Source organism: Uloborus diversus, chromosome 1, assembly GCF_026930045.1.
Source record: "Uloborus diversus isolate 005 chromosome 1, Udiv.v.3.1, whole genome shotgun sequence".
Lineage (NCBI taxonomy): Eukaryota > Metazoa > Arthropoda > Arachnida > Araneae > Uloboridae > Uloborus > Uloborus diversus.
The window spans coordinates 27,255,215-27,272,067 of record NC_072731.1 but is presented as its reverse complement, the minus strand read 5'-3'; the positions used below and the strand labels follow the sequence as shown (position 1 = coordinate 27,272,067).

The following is a 16,853-nucleotide window of genomic DNA, read 5'->3' as shown; positions in this document are numbered from 1 at the left end:
TACACGTAAATTACGAAAAGTGAATGTATGAGTTAGATGTGGAGGTGCCTTTCACGATCGTTAAATGAGGCGCTCGGTTAATTCATTTTGCAGATGTCCCTCGTAACCCACTTTCGAGCGAGCTCAACAGATGGCGCAACCATCCCTCCACCCGCACTAGCCGGCCTTCCTTTCATTGGGCCATCCGGTAACAGCTGCGCGTGACGTCAGGAACTAGTGAAAAGAAGGATCGGCTCTTGCTGGGAGAGAAAAAGTGATGCGTTAGATCCTGAGAAGGAGAGAGATCAAATCTAAAATCAGGTATTTGTTTCAGAGAAAATGTGAATCTGAAAAGTATGGAGAGCAGTGGGACGCCTCGAAATTTCACGAAGCAATCGCCCGGCCATTCAAAGAGCAAACCGCCGGGGCGGGAATTGCTATTGATCGTCTGAGGGAGTGTGAGAGTAAGCAGAAGGGATACCGAAAAAAAAAGATCGTTTGTCCGATGTTCCAAGAGAGAGCGCAGGTGGTGCAGAGAAAACGTTTCTTGTTGCAGACGAAAAACAGTCTCAGTGATCGTGAGTTCTGCTGATCGAATCGTTTTTATATGTTCGCGAAATATTATATAGTTGAGTGGAATTTGGTATTTATTTTGGTGGGAGCATGCCTCTGTTTAAAGTTGGATTACACTGAGTAATGTTTTCAGCTAAAAAATTGTATCCCACTATAAATTTACAAAGAATGTGCAGTGGATCTCTTTGAAAATCATATTCTGGTTGAAAGTTTGTGTTCTCGCCTCTCGAAGACATGTGGGACTCGCCCGGATACTCGGAGAAGGATCCTCGCCGCGTGGTTGGTCCCAAGCCATGAAGACCTAGTGCACCCTTCCTTAGATAACTGATGTCTACTAGCGCCTCACAGCATCCTAGTTTAGTAGTAGATGCAGGCCCGACTGGATGCAAACATGTCCCGGGAGGTCTACGGGAGCAGCGGTGTTAACCAGAGGTCCCCCAAACCAGCCCGACGTGCCGACATCCCCCCGGAGCCTTCCTCCTCCAAGTACTACGCACCCTCTTCCATATCGCAGCCGGTTAGTGGGCGCGCCAGCCCCATCCGCGGCTCGGACCCGAGCCGGAGGAGCAGCCGGCACGGCGCCAGCCGCTCCGGCAACGTGAGCCCGCTGACCGTGCCGGACCACGGCTCGGTGCCACATTCCGTCTCCACCAGCGCTTTCCACCACTCGGGCTCCTCATCCAGGCACCACGGTAGCAGCGGATACTACAACAGCGAGGACCACCACCCCCAGGCGGTGAGCCCGACCATGGACGGGGGGCGCTCGGGAGGCGTGCCGTCCTCCACGGGCGGCGGGGGGCACCACAGGAGTCGCTCCGCGACTAGGGTCCCCCTGCGGAACTACCACTCGCTGGAGCGGGACCAGGACCGCGAGTTCATGCCCATCCGCGACCCCAGGGACAGGTCGCTGGACAGGGTCGAAGGGAGGCATCCACGTAGTAGGGAGCGTTCCTTGGATCGTTCAGGCGGTTATCGCGACGATCCCCATTACCGAGACTTGGATGCGGGCATGGACGTCGACCCCTATCGCGACACGGGGCACAGGTCCCACGGCGCTTCGTACGGCGACTCCCGCCACTACTCGAGTCGCTCGGCCGGTGGCGGCGGTGGGGACGGGTTCGTGATGGAACTACAGTCGCGATTGAATGATCTTCAATCCCAGTACAGCAGTCTGAAGCGAGAGTTGGACGCGACGACTCAGAAGCTAGGTTCCAGCATGCATAGCATCAAGACTTTTTGGAGCCCCGAGTTGAAGAAAGAACGTGCTTTACGTAAAGAGGAGGCAGCCAAGTATGCCCTCATCAACGATCAGCTCAAGATACTTCGCTCTGAAAATCAGGTGAGTCTCATTTAGCCCGTTCGATTTTTCAATTTCATGAAATATGTGACCAGGCCTGGATCTATAAGTTTTGCCCTCCTGCAACAAACCTGCAAGGCCTCTCCCCAGAGGCCAGCCGTGTATATTTGCAACGTTAAGTCTTAATGCAAGTTTGAAAAAAAAATTTTTTTTTCAATTTTTTGGGCCATTGGGCTTCTTAAGAACATGCCCCCTCCCCTCCTCACTGCTTGTATGTAGTTCCGGGCCTGTCTGTGATGTGTCATAAAAGTATGCATTGCAAAAAATAAATCATTATTAATGCGATCTTGTGGGAGTTGCAGGACAATAGCGTCGTATATTTCAAGCACAGCTTTTCTTTTGTCCCTTTCCTCCATCAAAATGTCTTGGGGAAAAAAAGGTGCCTGGATGCTTGTCGATGTAGGAGAAAAAGTTTCAGAAAATAAATCTCCCCTGTTGACTCTGATGGTCAGAGTTGTGTACAGAAGACAAAATATAGAATCAGACATTAAAGATACGACATAACCTCATTTTTCCATATTTCCAAAGACATCGAGAGATCTGTCATACTGCTTCATAAGCTTCAAAAAACCCTTCTGGAAAAACTTCAAATTGACTTCAGCATTGCTTCCCAAGTACCTTCCACCAAGTTTCTTCTTCAAAGCTGGTGACAAATGGAAGTCACTTGGTATGAGATCAGGACTGTATGGCTCTCAACCATGTGTATTGTGAGACACATGTGTGGTCTCACATTGTCATCCAACATCAGAATGTAAGATCTGGGAAGGCCAGGCCACTGTGTTTATCTTCCACCCGTAACCATTCAAGTCTTCGTCTATATGCAAGGCCCTGATTTTACTTTTAGCTTTTTGAAGCGCTTCAAATAGTATGACAAATGTCTCAACATGCTAGGTACTTATGTGGACAAATAAAGTTGAGTTGCCAAGGGAAACTTATTTTCCGACTCGCCTCTGCCGTATTAAGATTGGCAATATGTGTTAAAAACCAAGATGCTGGGGAGGTTGACCGCCAAATCCCTTTCTTCGCTATGCCACTAATATGCATAATTAACATTCTTTTTATTCCATTTCTTCTTCATTTATCAAAATGGTTTTAATACATAGTTATGCAATTCTTGCTCCGATGCAAATTCATTTTTCTTTTGAGATTAAGGCAAAGTAGTACACCTAAAATATAACTCAATCAAACACACAAATGTAGAAAATATGTTTCTGCATTTTAAGCATTTATCAATATGAACTTCTGTTATTCAGTTACTGTGAATGTACCAAAATTTGTATGAAATATAAGGGTGCCCCTCCTCCCCAAGAACATTGGCACACCCATCCAAGTACCACAAAGCTCCCCCAAGGAGAGCCCCAAACGCCCTCCTCTAACTTGGAAGGTCAATGTTTCCCACGTTTGTAGATGTTGTTTTCCTGACAAAAGTTGCATTGAGTATAAGACACTCTTAGCGCCCCCCACCCCCTTTACGTAAAAATTCAAAACGATGGGCCTGACCCTAGGAGTATCAATCAGTATTGCAAATCTGCTCTTGACAGGTATTCTAAGATATTTGAAATCCTAGTGTTTCAGTCTAATAAAATATTTTTCAAATAAGGAAACATTCTAATGATGCCCCTTTAGTTATTGTAATGTTGCCCCCCCCCCCTACTCTATTATTGTGGGATATCCTACCAGATTATTCTAGGCGCTCCTTCAATTTTTTTCAATTGGTGTAGTGGTATACAAAAACAATCTTTAATTACATTCTTTTTCTACCAAGGCTCTTTCTCAGTTCGACTTTATAGCTATGGTAGCACCTAGCTCTCCCATGAGGGGACTATGATGTAATTTTATTATTTTTTTCTCTAGGAGTAATTGTTGCATAAATCAATTTGAAAAGGTTTCTTTTTTATTTTATTACTATTGTATTTTATTACATTGAGAATGTAAATGCTGAGCTGATCTTATTTCAAAAAATATTACCTACATTTTATTGTCACACATCGACACATCTAAAATTAATTGAATTAGAGATGAAGTCAAATATACTTACTGCCATGGTGTGGTAAAGAACCAGAACCACCTTTACATTTTAACTCAAGCCTGCCGCAAATTTTCAATTTAAATGTCTTATCTGTTTAAATACCTTTCTATCTTCACATTCTATAAACATGCCCAACCTTTCCTTCCAAAAACAAAACTATACCAACAAAAAATTTCATGACGAATGTCATAGGAAAAAAATCCATTTGCCAGAGGTACTTCGCCCCCACATCGACGGCACAACCTCTTTAAATGGTACAAAACAAAGCCCCCCCCCCCCCCCCAAAAAAAAGAAAAGAAGCCCTTAAAACAACTTTGCTATAAAATTTGATGGAGCACCCTTGCATTTCTAGTTTAAATTTTGCAATTTGTTTTATTAGGTATATGTATCAGGCGCAGATCCAGAGGGAGGGTAGGTATGACCCCCACCCTGCCCCAAAAGCGACGAACAGCCTGTTTTTTGGGCTTAAATTTCAGAAACTTTGACCCAGACACACTATTTTTCCTTGAAAATTGCACTTTGATCCCCCCCCCCCCCCCATCTGATGATGACCCCCTCTAAAGCCAGAAGCTGGATCCACCCTAGGTAGGCTTGCCAGGTTTCTGAAATGTACAACCGGACACCCGAATGTCTCCCCCCTCCCTCATCGCTAGTATTCAAAAGAGTACACACACACCTGTAGCTGATTTTTGGAGTGTTTTGTAGGGCAATTTAACCTCAATGCTATGAATGAATGGTTTCTAATTATGAACCTAAAACAGGAGTAATAAGAAATGACATAAGCTGATAAAATTCGAAAGTTTCACTTCTTAGATGTAAATATTTACAATTTATTTTAGTTAGAAAAAACACTTTGAATAAGGAATAAAAAACAGAACAATATTTTGATATACTTTTCATTTTATAGGACTTTTTTAAACAGTCATTTTTGGTTTTAATCTTGTAAAAATCCTCACAAGCTAATTCGGTATTAATTTTATAAGTCAACGTTACGAGTGATAAAGTAATCATCCTAAATAACCCATCACAGCTAATTATTTTAAAACCTTTTTGATCACATGTAATCAAATTTATCTTTTTTCCGGGGCGTGAAGTAAACAGGCCGGAACACCGGGATTTTGTGTGAAAACCGGAACGTCTGGCAAGTCTAGCCCTAATTAGCAAGCATAACTATATAGTGGTGTAGGTGATAAGAAAAAATCATAAATTTAAATCATTTTTATTTATACTCATGAAGAGTAATAAATTTCGATGTTTATTTGTAAGTTTAGCATTGCTTGAGAAAGGTTGAATAGGATATTAAAGATATTAAACCTTTTTTTTTTTTTTTTCAATGAGATCCAAAAATTCGAATACGGTATAAATTACGGCTTCAAAGTAAATAAAATTATTGTTGAAAATGTGCTTTTTAAAAAATCTTAATCTACACACTAGAAAGTTTTCTCTGAATCGGGAACATATGTCGGGGCAAATTTATTCCACAATTGAGGGCGCCCCAAACTTAAATTTTTGGGAGGGCGCAAATTCTCAATTCGCCGAATGATGATAATATTGTCGAATGAAACTTCAAATATTTCCGAATAGAATTCCAACTTTTGTCGAATGATGATATTTTTGGCGAAACGTCAGACAAAATTTGTTGCATAAGGAAATTTTTTTGGAGGTCACAGTGACCTCCCATCGGGACGCCTCTGTCCACAATATATTGTCTTGTACATTATTCCCATTGGACATCGGCACAAATTAATCATTTTTTCGTGCTCTTATAAACTGAATCAAAGTTAATATCAAACAAAACAACTAATCAAACATTTTTTTTTTGTTAGTGTAATTGATTGGTTTGTGAGTTAGTGTTGTAGAGCGCTACTGTTAACATCAGTGGATTCCCTTATCGAAAAGTTTTCATATTTTGACATAAAATATTACCTTTTCACCGATTGTTCGAAAATTCATCCCTTTTTATTAATTATATGTCAAAGTTTTATGGTAAAACATTCATTTTTTAGGCATAGTACCACTAGATACGTACGGAAAAAAGAAACAGAAATGGAACGGCAAGAGATGTGCCGAAAGAAATTCATTTGACATAATGGGACGGATCGGTTTGGCAACTTGCCAAAGTTGAGTGCTATCGCTTGCGAAAGTGCTGAAAATGTGGAGTGAATAAGAATCTCTTTTGAAAGCAAATAAAAGGGCATTTTGTAATTTATGTACATTAGTTTATTTGATTTCATCAACAGATAACATTTGTGTTTGTTTGCTTATTCCCAGGAGCGAGCGCCTCAACCAGTAGCGCTCCCCCTCTACAAGATTTTTTTTTTTTTTTTTTACACAATGTAATTTTTTCAGAACGAGCGCCATCATACCCCATGCGCCTCCCCCCTCCCCCACTGCGCCGCGGGGATTGCGGGGGTGCTATGTACACCAGTGGCCTCCTCCTCTACCAATTGCGTTCTAATCAGATAGCCCCGAAGCTAAATTTTTGGGAGAGAGGAAATCCGAAATTTACAGAAGGTTTTTTAAACAATATTATTATTATTATTATTTATTTTTTAAAGAAGAACGTGCATAGCAGCGCCCCGAACTTAAATTTTTGGGAGGGAAGAAATTCACAATTTACCGAATGGAACTAAATTTTGCCGAATGATGAAATACATGTAGGCTTAGAAAAGTACCACAAGTACAAGTACATCTAATAAAAGGTGCCAATCGGGAATTTAAAAATTCCAGTCAATCATGTTCATAAATTAGTCGAATCGTCAGACAAAATTTGCCGGATAAGGAAAATTTTTAGAAGGGCACAGTGTCCTCCCGTGACCTCTCATCGGGGAGTCCCTGAACTTGCCGGATACCTACATCTAACGAGAAGAGACATTAGATTTTGTTTTAAAAATAGTAAAACTCATCGACTTGGCGGGGGCACTGCCGTGCCCCCAAATTAAAGTACTCTTTCCAAAATTTCCTAATCGTCCGGCAAAATTTTCCGAATAAGAATGATTTTTTGGAGATCACAGTGACCTCTCATCGGGGTGCCCTTACATGCTATTTCCACCCTCAAAGACGATGAATATTTAAGTAACATTCACTAAAGCTTTTACTTTTAAGAAAAACATTTTTTTTAATGCATCAAGGAGTTTTACATTTTTAAATCGATTCGATTATCATTTTGAGTTGTCCTTTATCTTCTATCTCAAACTACTAATGATATGGATAGATATAGATTGATGGATACCGCGACGAAATTTATTTAAGTAGCTGCCGAAGACGGCAACATTGACGTAAGAAGGCGAATGATAATATTGATATATAGAGAAAAACATTGATTAATACCGTCGCTAAATTGTCTAAGCAGCCGCCGAAGGCGGCAACCCTGGCGGAAAAAGGTGGACCAGCTGGTCGCCGTAGGCGGCTAGTTTCTACATAATAAAATATGTTTGTTTGTTTGTGTGTGTGTGTGTGGCGTGCATCCCGGGAAAACGGTAACGCCTAGAAATATGAAATTTGGCATACAGGTGCAGTTTATGCCAAAGATGTGCACCTCGGGCTTCGATTTTTGATATTTTGATTAGAAAAAAAGTTATTTAATGTTAAAATTTATTTAATGTAATTTTTAGCACTTTTTAGTACTTTTTATCTCACAGACCCCGAACCAATCGTGCCACACAAATATTTTTGTACTATAGTGTAGGAAATTTTATTTTAAATATGGTAAATAAAAAAAATTTGATGATAGAGCAATTTTTGTATTTTTTATGAATTTTTGAAAAAACATTTATTTTGCATTCCCCCCCCCCCCCCCAGGTTTAGTTTTTTTTCGAAACTCATCCTGAAAAATGTATAATAGCTTTTTTTCTAAAATTTAAATATGTGATAGTGAAAACACTTCACCCTCTTCAGGGAAAAAAAAAGTTTTCAAAAATACGCAATAGTTTTTTTTTTTTTTTTTACAATTTTTTAAATACAGAACAAAGAGATGAGCTCTCGCTTCACCGAAGATCTGCTGTCTGCTGTGATAGGTTTGAATATGACGTAACGCGCTCACGTGATCTTACTGAAGCAACCCTCTAAGAGCACCCCCCCCCCCCCCACGCATTCGGAATTTTTCCTGTTTTGACCATAAGACTAAAATTAACCATATAACCATAGGTGGCTCGTACGGGGGGGGGGGGGAGCAACCGCCCCCTCACTTTCAAAAGTTAAGGGACCTTTCCTCCTTAATTTTTAGAGTTAAAAATAAATGATGAGTTGAAAAGTGGTTTTTTACAGGGTGGATTGATTTATTTTACGAAGATAAAAACTGCAAATTACAAACAAATGAACTTTTCTCTTGTTATTTTATAAGAATAAAACTTTGAATAATTGGAAGGGGAAGTTTTCAATGGCCATCCTTTCTTTTCTTTGAGGCCATATATCCTCTCCTTCTTCGAGGTTTTTTAATCAGAAATGTTAAAACCCAATAATATAGCCCAATTTTACTAAAAACATTCAGCTTCAGGGGCATCGCCCCTTATCCCCTCAATTCTTTTGACCCGCCACTTTTTTTGGTGTATCAGAAGCCTTTGCATATAACTCTTTCAAAATCTAACCATATCCCCCTCTGAATGTTTTTTTTTTTTTTTTTTTTTGGCTACCCCAATGTGTGAAAATGTCAGTTTTTATTTAATCCTCAACATTGTTCTTAATTCCTTGGCGAGAATTCTCGTACTAATAGATACACGAAACAAAGCTTTGGAACAGCTGAAGTTAACTTCGAGTTCCATCGATTGTAGTTCATAAAATATAAATTCCTTTCTGAGCGTAATCAATTATTGGAACTTTACCAAGAATAATTTATCCTAGAAGAGTCTATGTTTTGGATATTTGGATAATGAAAGAAACGATACTATCACATTCCGAAATGAGGTTTTGATTAAGTTTGAATTGCAATGTTCTGTGCATTTATGCACTTCTCCCTTATAATTGAATTGAGATTTGTAGTGGAATTTCGCTTGGTGTTTCAATTTATTTTCGAGAGAAAATGCTTTTTAGTTTCATTCTGGAATGATAATTCGAATCCCAACTGGGTATTCCTGAACCTAAGCCTGCACCTACGGAGGGAGGGGGACGAAAAACATTCTTGGGGGCGTAATTGTAAAATTTCTCATAATCAGTAACATTTTTCAAAGATTCGGCTTAGTGCGAATAATTTCAAACGCTCAAAAATTATTTCTTCTGCATAAATACCCCACAAAAATTCAGTGTTCGAATATTGTTTTCCGACAGGCTGTGTATTTACAAAAAGGAGTCCCTTTGTCGCCCGAAACACGTGTCCCTACAAATTTGTACCTTTTAACTTTGTTTTATATTCTTTCACATAAAAATCATGCATACCAGAAAAGCAAATGTATGGAGAAAAAAGGAGAAGTATAAAACAGGAAATGTGCCTGCCAAGTCTCAGAACCATTAAAAAGAGAGCAGGTAATTTAAAATTGTTGATAGAATTTTTGCTTTTACTGATAATATTCCAATTAAAAAAATAGTTTTTCATTTGTGGGTACAATATAGAATTTCGATACTATTTGAAATGTACTTTTAAGTATCAGTGAGTTGAGCCCTGTGCCCAGAAGCTCCGATTTTAAAGCTTTTCGGAATACTTTCTCTCTCTCGCTCCCTCCCCCTCTTCCGCACGCAACCACTGAGCTATTGGGACAATTGTTTCTCACGTGTCACACAAAACGTTTATGTATAAGTTTTTTTTCCCCATTCAATGGAAATTTGTTGCTCTTTGAAATGTTAAAAAAAGCCTTAAAAGTAGCAGGAAGCCTGCTTTCGGGCTACTGCTACTTTTAGAGAAGCTTAGAAACCCGATTTTATGGCTTATGAAGTGATTTTTCTGATATGGATTCGAATGATGTTTGCAGCTGAAGATACAGGCGACTCACAGCGCTCACAGTGTTTCGATTAGTACAAGCTAGGTGGACAAAAGTCATGTTCTAAATTCTAAACTTTGGTATTGGGATAATGCAAACAATAAACCAAAACATGATACTAAGTTATTTGTTTATGTCTTACTCCCTTCCGTCCCGTCAGGTGAGTTATAAGGTTCAAAGGTACGTATCCGTTTGTAATTGAATAAATCAGTTGAGTTCCAGTCATCATTTCATCACACAAAATTAGTGTCAATAATTTCATATGATTTCATTGTTCAAGATGGATATTTTCTATACTAGTAAAAGCTTTTTCCCCTAATTTAATTAATCTAAGTAATAGTTAAACAATATCAAAAAATTTATAAAAGAAAAACGACGGATTTTTTGCCGTTTTCAAAACTTTCAAGTGATGGCAATGACTTGTACCCATTTGTACCCGGACTAAATTCTCTGTATATAGTAGTTACAGCTTTCCCATTAATAATAAGACGTATTATAGTCAGCACACTCAAGTACAACATATTTTTTTTACCCAAAGCTTTGGGTGCTTCAATAACACAGACCTACATGTTTTTTGGTGTTTTGAATTTGATAAGTGTCCGTAGCTAATGCGAGTATGCTGATTCTGAATATGAATTTGTGAAGAAAAAATGTAGGCCTGTGTAATTCTTCAAAGAAATCCCTACTCGAAAGAAAGTATTCTAGAGAAAACAAATGTGTTGTACTAGAGTGTGCTGACTATAATGCGCCTTAATAATAATGGGAAAAGTGCAGCTATCATATACAGAAAATTTAGTCCGGGTACAAATGGCTACAAGTCATTGCCATCACTTGAAAGTTTGAAACCGGCAAAAAATCCTTTGTTCATCTTTTATAAATTTTTTTGCTATTGTTTAACCATCATTTAGATTAATTAAATTAGGGGAAAAAGCACTTACCAGCATAAATAATATCCATCTCAAACAATTAAATCATGTGAATTTAGGAACACTTCAATTTTGTGTGATGAAATGATGAGTTCTGAACTTGACTTTTGTCCAGCTAGCTTGTTTTAATCGAAACACTGTGCGACTGTTAAAATACATGTTAAGTTCAAAATAATGTCCGGATTTTAAAAATGTATATTTTCGAAACAGAGGTTGAATTCGTAAATTTTCCAGCACCGAAACGGTATTGAGAAATATTCCTGAGTTAGTGGGTAATTTTGTATGAAAGTGATTTTGTTTTGCCAGAAAATCAGAGCGGCGTTCTGCGGCGAATACAGACAACTATTTTAGGAGGAGGGGTGATCATGCAGAAGAATATAGTGTTGAGTGCGAGAATAATTATATTCAAATATTTACTCAAAAAATAATTAATGAATTAAAATGAGAGTACAGAAATCATTTTCATTTATTCATAAAGTGTTGGAAACAATTCGTAACAATATATTTGTAATATATTCGACATCCATCCATTTTGTAGTCAATTAATAAATCCACAATCACATACAAGATGTATAGATGGATAATATTTTGGGAGACTTAAGGGGGTCGGTTGTCATGATCCCCATGACCTCAGGCCTGTCATTTGAGTAAACAAAAGGGGGGGGGATCAATTGTCCCTCCTGGATTTCAGAAATTTCAGAAACATAATGAAACTAGACATTTTTTACGTGTTTTGTTGTTTTTCCTCTCTAAAATTTTTTGAACAAAAATCCTTTGCCACCCTCCTCTTCCCGGAAAAAATTGAAATGCCGTGCCTGCATGATCCTCCCCTTGTATCCGCCCCTTACGGCGCACATTGGGGCGAAAATGCCAAAAAGCGCTTATAAATGAGGTTTTTTTCCCTATATGAAACCAATTGAGGATTAATAAATTTGCACCTCTTAGGCAATCGAAACTGGAATTTTAGAGCCCTTCGTCCACTACCAAAGTTAAAGGGAGCCTTTAGACAGTGAAGAACCATGAGTGCGGGAATTTACAAAAATTGCTTTTAAGCAGTCTATAATTTTTTTTATTAAAGGCGGGTATATTTAATTTCTCTCGTGTCCAACGACAGTAATAGGACGAAAAAAAAATGAGTAATCGAATTCTCAAACCGAAAATCGGTATTGATCAGCACCGAAAACTTGGGAATTGAAGGTTATTATTTTCCAAAACACTCTAGAAAAAAATGTCCTCTTAGAAATTAATATTAATTAGTCATAAATGGTCTGTAGAAAGACCCTGAAAAGGAATTAATTACGCAAACCTGCGAACTTTGGACCCTGAGCCCAAACAAGTCGACAAAACTCCATAATAACATGCCAGTGTAAACAAACAAGCGAGAGAGGTTTAAAAACATTTTCAAGCGCTTTTTGGCGTTTTCGCCTGTGCGGCGCTCCAGTGCGTTCCAACACCAATTTATCCCTGTTTTGTAATTATTATACATTTTGAAATAATTGATAAAACAAAGTTGAGGAAAAATGTACAGAGTTTTATGATTTTTTTTTAGTCTTAAGTATTCAATTTTTGAACATTTTCTGCATTACTGTTTTTTACTTCCTTTTACAAAAAAAGAAGTATTGTATTCGCGAAAAAAATTTCACTCAAAAATCGGCCTTAATTTTCATTTTGCTCACCCCCGAATGACTGTTGATATTTTTTTTTCCGACCCGACCACACGTGGATATACATGCCTAGGAACGTACAGACACCCGAAATATCCATTTTGACGAGACCCGAGTTAATTACAACGAGTTTTCTCGTGACGTCCGTATGTATGTATGTATGTGCGTATGTGTGTATGTACGTATGTATCTCGCATAACTCAAAAACGGTATGTCCTAGAAAGGTGAAATTTGGCACGTAGACTCCTAGTGGGATCTAGTTGTGCACCTTCCATTTTGATTGCATTCGGATGTTCCTAAGGGAGTCTTTTACGCCTTTTGGGGGGGGGAATCATTGCTAATTTCAATGCTAACTCAAGTGGTGTTATAATTTGTCAAACACTTGACAATATATCGCCAAGCTTTTGGCCGCCAAGTTTTGTCGCTAACGTGGGGAAAAATTTGGCGATTTTTTTTTTTTTTAATTTTCAAGTATGGTTTTAGTTTGGCCAATGTTGATGATATTTAAAAAGTTAACCACTGAATCACATAAAATTGCCAATAATGGGGAAATCAATCTGTGAAAAACTTTTTTTTTTTTGCTTCGGTTCGCAAGAAACTAGGTGTTGAAAATATTTAGTCCTTCCTTGCTTACTCCAAGGCGTTATTATCATTAAATTGGCCTAAAGCTCGTTTTTTCCTAGTAAGAGCAGGGACAAATACTATGGCCAACGATATTCTACTGTTTTCTTTGCTGTGGCTTTTTCCGTCGTGCCGAACTCGTCTGTGTGATCTTCAACGATAATTTCCCGCCTCGTCGTATCCCGTCTCAAGCTTTCGTTTCCCGCCGTTTTTGCCGTTTCCTAAATACAATATCATCTTTCAAGGTCTCCCCCCCCCCCTGCCCGTTAGATTCAAGCTCCTCTTTAATTGCCAAGGAAAGGGAGGGGAAAATATTGCATTTTATTTTTAAACGTTCTGTTTTTGCGATTCAATGGGATTCCATTCATGGGATTTCTAAAATTTCCGAATGAAACACCGAATTTTGCCGAGTGATTAAATATAAAAATGCACACATAGATCTGCCTTTAATGAGAAGAGACAATGAGCATTTAAAAGAAAAGAAATAAAGGGGGGGGGACAGAATTGTCTCCAAATTTGTCAAAACTTTCGACAAAATTTTCTGAATAAAGATTTTTTTAAGAGATCACCGTGATTTGTCATCGGAGCGCCACTGGTCATATTTGTATTGTAAATATGGAAGATAAGTGTAAAAAATGTATATGATTGTTTCCCATATTGTAATCTATTGTCAATGAACCAATTAGAAGTTCCTTATTGTAAAATAATACCCTTTATTTACTACTAGCGATCCCCGCACGGCCTTGCCCGTGTTAGAAAATTAAAAGGTTGTTTGGTTCCCCTGTATATTCATAGGTATAACTTCTGTTACGCATTTGTTTTTCAAGATTTCTACATATTTCCGGCAGATTAAAAAATTTTCTTCCATGACCACCAGTTGATTTCACTGATTTACAGCAGCAATTATTTTCTGGGAGAAAAATGCAATAGTAAACAAAAACATGGTTACATGTATACTCATGTTCGGTTATCACTAAATTTGACGCATCACGGCTTCAAAAATTTCAAGATATCTCTAAAATATCAATAATGCCCGTCCATTTAAGACGTCAATTCCGTTCCATTTCTTCCGTGATTTTACTACCATTGTAAGTTAAATGTTACCTCATTGGGTCAAAAGTTACTTTAAGATTTGCGAATTTCAAAAACGATTGCTTTGTTTATTCAATTAAAATTTGTTAGAACAGTTCGTTTGCAAGGAAATATTATATATTGGATAATTATTTCATAAAACCGTAAATGGTTTTACTATAAACGAAAGACAAAGTAATTATTAATTCCTCTTGGAATTAACTAAAATTAAAAGTATTCATTGTTTGAAAATAAATATAAACAGTATAAATCATAATCTAAAGTAATAAACTGATATCGCACAATTAAATAATTTTTAATTTTTGTATATTTCAACTACAGTGGCTCCCAAAAGTGTTCGTACACTTTGAAATCTTTTAGTAAAATCGAAATAACGCAAAACTGAATTCAAAAATGAAGTCCTTTTTTTTCTTCACATTATTCCTATATCATTCTAAATAAAACCCTGTAGTTTTTTTTTTTTTCAAAATATTGAGGAATCTTCTTTTTGAAATGGGTCAAAAAACGAAGAGACAGAGAAATATTATAAGCCACAAAAGTCTTCGTACACTCTAATATTTTCGAATAAATTCATGATTAAAATTTATCATATAATGATTAAAATGAATCATATGTCGTTTTTTTTATTATTTTTGCTTTGTATTGACCCTTAGAAGTCATTTGGCTTTAATTTTTTGTTTATTTATTCCTTAATATTGTGCTTATTACTTTAAAATGACTGGTATTCGTAAAAAACCACAAACACAATTCGAAATTTGAATTTTTTCCTCATATTAGCTGTAAATGGGTTTGAAATGTCTCTAAATAAGTTAATTTATTCCAGGGTTGGTTTTTTTGCCGGCACAAAGGTATTTTTGCCGGGACAGTGGAAAAAACCATGGCAAAAACGGAAAAAACCGGCAAAAACCTAATTGCAAATAAAGTAGCATTATATCAAGAAATTAATCAAGAAATAGTGACAATATAATATAAATAATGCACTTTAATATTTTAGTTATGTCCCTCCATGTTACTTCTAATTTATAAGGTGAAAAATAAATTAAAAACAAATGTTGGGATTGTAAAACTTAAGATTTTAAATGTTTGATAAACAATTTTTTTTAGAATGAGCCAACTTTTATTTCTTTTATTTTATAGTTGCATCTTGATTAAGTATATTTCATATAGATATTTAGTATTCTGTAAAAAATGCTATAATAAACAAGTTAATTACATTTTCATTGTAAATTAATTATTTGTCTTAGATGTTACTAACTGAAATTTTATGTTAATGTTTAAAAATTTAAAAGTAAAAATGCTCCATAACTTTAAAAGTAAGTTAAACCTTAAATTTTTTAAACTATAAAAATAATTGAATTAAAATTTTATAAAAAAACTTTTTATGCTTTTACTTTTATATAAAAAGAAAAAAAAACTGTCCGTAAGTTGTTAACACAAAATCTATTTTTGCCACTTTGGCAAAAACTGGCAAAAACCTATTTTTGCCGGGCGGTAAAAACCGTGGTTTTTTCCATGGTTTTTTCCGCCCCCGGCAAAATCTTGCCAACCCTGATTTATTCCATTCAATAGTAAAGTGCTTGATAAAATGCTTTAAAGAAAAGAATCGGGCCGAAAACAAGGTAAGAAAAGGTCAACCGGCAAAGTTGACAAAGCGTGATCGGAAATTTACTGTTAAAAAACTATGAAAAATACACATTTGAGTGCTGTAAAAGTTTCTGCAGAGTTAAATGAAAATTTTTACATTTAATTTTCACCTAAAATTGTTCGCAGAGTTCTCTGATTAGCTGAATTAAATAGGACCTCTTCCCGCAGAAATTTTCTTGGTCGTGGGAAAAACAGAAAGCTTTCGCTTTTCGTCGCAAATTCAATGATAAATAAGCTCAAAACGTTTTGGAATTACGTCTTACTGACAGATAGAAATGAATTCAACATTTTTGGTTAAATTGTTGTATAATTGTAAATAGAAGAAAAAATTAGGAACTTAATCTTAAAAACTTAGTTGGAGCAGTTAATCAGGACAGTGAAGGTGTTCTTGTGTGAAGGTGCATATCAGCACCAGGACTTGGTAGTTTGGAATTTTTTGATGAAATAATGAATTATGCTGTTCGTTTAAATATTTTAAAAACGAATTTTAAACTCTTAGCCGAAAATTTAGTTATCGGAAACAACTTTTTTTTTTTTTTTTTAATCAATATAACGATACGAAGCACACGGTTTTCAACGTTTGCGTCTAGTGCCTTAAAAATTGTCCTAAAGTTTAGAAAATACCCCTTCAGTCTCCAAATTTGAACTTAATGTAACATATTTAGAGATATCTGGAGGCTAGATTACGAAAATACGACTTTGAAACGAAAATAGAGCTAGAAACAGTAAGACTCGGAGTGTGGTTGAACACTTACTCAGAAATTACGCAAAAAAAAAAAAAAAAAAAAAAAAAAATAAGGAAAGAAAAAAGAATGAAATCTATTCCCAGACGTTTAAAAGGTGTTGTGGATACTGCATGATATTCTACTAAATAATAACTTAATAAAAAGTTAGATTATTTAATAATATATAGACATTTTTTAAAGTGTACGAAGACTTTTGTGAGATAAAATTCCCGGCACTTTTTGATTTTTAATTTTTAAAAAAATAAGTTTTAGTATTTTTTTTTAAAAAATTCATGTAGTTTTGTTGAAAATTGATCATAGATCTTATAATTAA

At 36.6% G+C, this 16,853-nt stretch overlaps 1 protein-coding gene across 1 annotated transcript in view; it reads left to right on the top strand.

Annotated features, from left to right (window-relative positions):
* Positions 1-744: 744 nt before the first annotated feature.
* The window catches only part of LOC129228512 (muscle-specific protein 300 kDa-like), a 143,514-nt gene continuing 127,405 nt past the window's right edge, over positions 745-16,853 (top strand). Inside the window, exon 1 of the mRNA XM_054863195.1 lies at positions 745-1,891. Coding sequence (XP_054719170.1) covers positions 920-1,891 — 972 coding nt within the window. The 5' untranslated portion in view covers positions 745-919. The remainder of the gene's footprint in view (positions 1,892-16,853) is intronic.